The sequence below is a fragment of the Coffea arabica genome, chromosome 9e (assembly GCF_036785885.1).
Source record: "Coffea arabica cultivar ET-39 chromosome 9e, Coffea Arabica ET-39 HiFi, whole genome shotgun sequence".
NCBI classification, from domain to species: Eukaryota; Viridiplantae; Streptophyta; class Magnoliopsida; order Gentianales; family Rubiaceae; genus Coffea; species Coffea arabica.
This window is the reverse complement of record NC_092327.1, coordinates 21,153,529-21,157,510: the sequence shown is the minus strand read 5'-3', so window position 1 is coordinate 21,157,510 and position 3,982 is coordinate 21,153,529. Positions and strand designations below refer to the sequence as shown.

The 3,982-nt window shown below is 44.0% G+C and overlaps 1 protein-coding gene across 1 annotated transcript; it reads left to right on the top strand.

Moving 5' to 3' along the window:
- Window positions 1–225: 225 nt before the first annotated feature.
- On the top strand, window positions 226–1,536 carry LOC113709957 (uncharacterized). The gene has a single exon (XM_027232804.1). It carries the CDS (start codon window positions 226–228, stop codon window positions 1,534–1,536), a length of 1,311 nt encoding a protein of 436 aa, XP_027088605.1.
- The last annotated feature ends 2,446 nt before the right edge of the window (window positions 1,537–3,982 follow it).

Genomic DNA, 3,982 nt, shown 5'->3' with positions numbered 1-3,982 from the left:
AACCGTCCATTCCAACCAAGGAATGATTCTCGGCCTTCGCCAAATGTTCCTACACCAAAGCCGAGATTCGAGGGAGGTAAGATGGGCAACCCTAGTGTTGGTAAACCACCCTCTTCTACTCCAAAATTCGAGGAGCCTAGGGCACAAACTAGGGCTCGTGATACTCAATGCTTCAAATGCCAAGGTAGAGGCCATATTGCTAGTCAATGTCCCAATCAAAGGACTATGATTATGATGCAAAATGGTGAGATCGTGAGTGAGGACGAAGCCGAGTACGAAGGCATGCCACCCCTTGAAGGAGGTAGTGATGGTGAGTCACCGAATGAAGAGGAATTTAGTGCACCAGAGGGTCACTTTGGGACTGCCTTGGTTGCAAGGAGAGCATTAACTGCACATGTTAAGGAGGACGAGCTGCAACGGGAGAACATCTTCTACACTAGGTGCTTCGTCAATCAAGCACTTTGTAGTGTGATTATTGATAGTGGGAGCTGCACAAATGTAGCTAGTTCCCTCATGGTGGACAACTTGAAGCTGCCTACGAGGGATCACCCGCGACCCTACAAACTCCATTGGCTCAACAATTCTGGGGAGGTTCGAGTAACCAAACAGGTTCTTATTTCCTTCCAAATTCATAAATATTCTGATGAAGTATTATGTGATGTAGTACCTATGCAAGCTAGTCACATTATACTAGGCAGGCCTTGGCAGTTTGACAGACAGGTGACTTTTGATGGTGTGACTAATAAGTATAGCTTCTTGTACAACAGTAAGAAAGTCACACTAGCTCCCCTTTCCCCCAAACAAGTGCATGAGGACAAAGTGAAATTGCGACAAGAGTTTGAGAAGTATAGTGCAAAAAGGAAAGAAAATGAGAGAGCCGAGGCAAAAAAGGAGAGGAAAAAGGCTATAGATAGCTCGGCAAGTGAGGTAAAAATTGAGGGAAAACAAATGCTCCTGATAAAAGCCAAGAAAGTGAGGAAGTTAATGAGAGATGAGCAGCCACTTCTTATGCTTGTTAGCAAAGAAGTAGCTCTGAATGTGCATGAACTTGATACTAACATACCTCTTGAGGTTAAGTCTCTGTTGCAGGAATATGCTGATATCTTCCCCGAGGACGTGCCAAGTGGATTACCACCGCTTAGAGGCATTGAGCACCAAATAGACTTCGTCCCTGGAGCTTCGTTGCCAAATCGGCCAGCTTACAAGAGCAACCCGGAGGAAACTAAGGAGTTACAAAGGCAAGTGGACGACTTGCTTGGCAAAGGATGGGCACGTGAGAGCTTAAGCCCGTGCGCTGTCCCAGACATTTTGGTGCCCAAGAAAGATGGTACGTGGAGAATGTGCACTGATTGTAGGGCCGTAAATGCCATCACGGTAAAGTATCGCCATCCTATACCTCGCTTAAATGACATGCTTGATGAGTTACATGGGGCTGTGTTCTTTACCAAAATTGATCTCAAAAGTGGGTACCATCAAATTAGGATTAAGGAGGGGGATGAATGGAAAACTGCCTTCAAAACTAAGTATGGATTGTAAGAGTGGTTAGTGATGCCTTTTGGGCTCACTAATGCACCTAGCACCTTCATGAGGTTAATGAACCATGTTCTGCATCCATTCTTAGGAAAATTCGTGGTAGTTTACTTTGATGATATCTTAATTTATAGCAAATCTTATGATGAACACCTCGAGCATATTAGGGCTGTTATGGATGTACTTCGACGAGAGCAGCTCTATGCCAATCTCAAGAAGTGTAATTTTTGCACTAATGAGCTTGTGTTTCTAGGGTTTGTTATAAGTGCACAGGGAATGAAGGTGGATGATCAAAAGGTGAAAGCTATTCAAGAGTGGCCAACACCAAGGTCTGTGGGTGATGTTCGAAGCTTCCATGGCCTTGCGGGTTTCTATAGGAGATTCGTGAGGGACTTTAGCACTATTGCTGCACCCTTGACCGAGTTGATTAAGAAGAATGAGAACTTCCATTGGGGAGATTCTCAAGAACAAGCCTTTCGCGCTTTAAAGCACAAACTCACACATGCACCTGTACTTGCTTTACCTGACTTTTCTAAGACATTTGAGATTGATTGTGATGCTTCAGGTATTGGAGTTGGAGCTGTGTTGAATCAAGGAGGAAGACCTATTGCCTACTTTAGTGAGAAACTCAATGGGGCTGCACTGAACTACTCAACTTATGATAAAGAGTTGTACGCCCTCATTCGAGCACTACAAGTTTGGCAGCACTACTTAAGGCCTAAGGAATTCGTGATACACACTGATCATGAGTCCCTTAAATACCTTAAGGCCCAGCACACCTTGAGCAAAAAGCATGCAAGGTGGATCGCATTCGTGGAGTCCTTTCCGTATGTAATTAAATATAAGGCTGGTAAGTCTAATGTGGTTGCGGATGCACTCTCACGAAGGTACTATCTACTCACTTCCTTAGATGCTAAGTTGTTAGGGTTTGAGCTGATTAAAGACATCTATGCCCAAGATAGTGATTTCGGTGAACTTTACCTTTCTTGCAAACACACTGGGCAAGGTAAATTCTTCATTTCCGATGGTTACTTGTTTTATGCCAATCGGCTTTGCATCCCACATGGATCCATCCGCGAACTTTTGGTACGAGAATTCCATTCGGGTGGCCTTATGGGACATTTTGGGGTTGATAAGACTCTTGCCATGCTGCAGGAGCACTTCTATTGGCCGTACATGAGGAGAGATGTTGCACGGGTGGTGGAGCGATGCTTAGCTTGTAAGAAAGCTAAATCCAAGGTACACCCGTATGGCCTTTACACCCCGTTACCTATTTCTAGTGCACCATGGGTCGATATTTCTATGGATTTTATACTTGGTTTGCCTAGATCCAAGTATGGCCATGACTCCATTTATGTGGTAGTTGATAGATTCTCTAAAATGGCACACTTCATTGCATGTCATAAAACTGATGACGTATCTCATATTGCTAACTTATTCTTTAAAGAGATTGTGAGATTGCATGGCATTCCTAGGACCATTGTCTCTGACAGAGATGTCAAATTTCTGAGCTATTTTTGGAAGACACTCTGGTCTAAGTTAGGCACCAAATTGCTATTCTTTACTGCCAGCCACCCCCAAACTGATGGTCAAACTGAGGTGGTAAATCGTACATTAGGTACCTTGTTGCGTGCCATCATCAAAAAGAACTTGAAATCATGGGAAGAGTGTTTACCTCATGTTGAGTTTGCTTATAATAGGGCTATCCATTCTACTACTGGTTTCTCTCCATTTGAATGTGCTTATGGTTTTAATCCACTAACACCACTTGATCTAGTGCCATTACCTAGTAATGAGCGCGCACATTTGGATGGTAAGAAACGTGCAGAGTTTGTTCAGCAACTGCATGAGAAAGTCAGGGCTAACATTGAGAGGAGAACTGTTCAATATGTCAAGCAAGCTAACAAAGGTCGCCAAAAGTTGATTTTTGAGCCTGGCGATTGGGTGTGGTTGCACATGCGCAAAGAATGCTTTCCTGTTCAAAGGAGGAACAAATTACAACCACGGGGTGATGGACCTTTTCAAGTGTTGGAGCGTATCAATGATAACGCCTACAAACTTGACCTTCCTGGTGAGTATGGAGTTAGTGCTACATTTAATGTCTCTGACTTAGCTCCTTTTGATGCAGATGATGCGTTTGATTTGAGGGCAAATCCTTCTCAAGAGGAGGGGAATGATAGCATCATGGTACGTGGGCAGGCCAACAATGGCTCGGGTAATCGAGGAGCTGAGGATCACGTGCTCTCCCCAAGTGGACCCATTACTTGGGCTCGCGCAAAAAAACTTCGCGAGCAACTCAATGTACTTATTCAGGCCATACACAAGTCCTTTGAAGGATTCATACATTCAAGTGAAGGTGGTCGCGGTCCGATAATGAGCATTGAAGCGACACCTGAGGATTAGGGTTTTTTTTTCCAAACCCTAATTTCCGTTTTAGCATCATAGTTAGTTA

Excerpts from the sequence above, each read along its gene's own strand:
- LOC113709957 (XM_027232804.1), top strand. The coding sequence starts at position 226 with ATGATTATGATGCAAAATGGTGAGATCGTGAGTGAGGACGAAGCCGAG.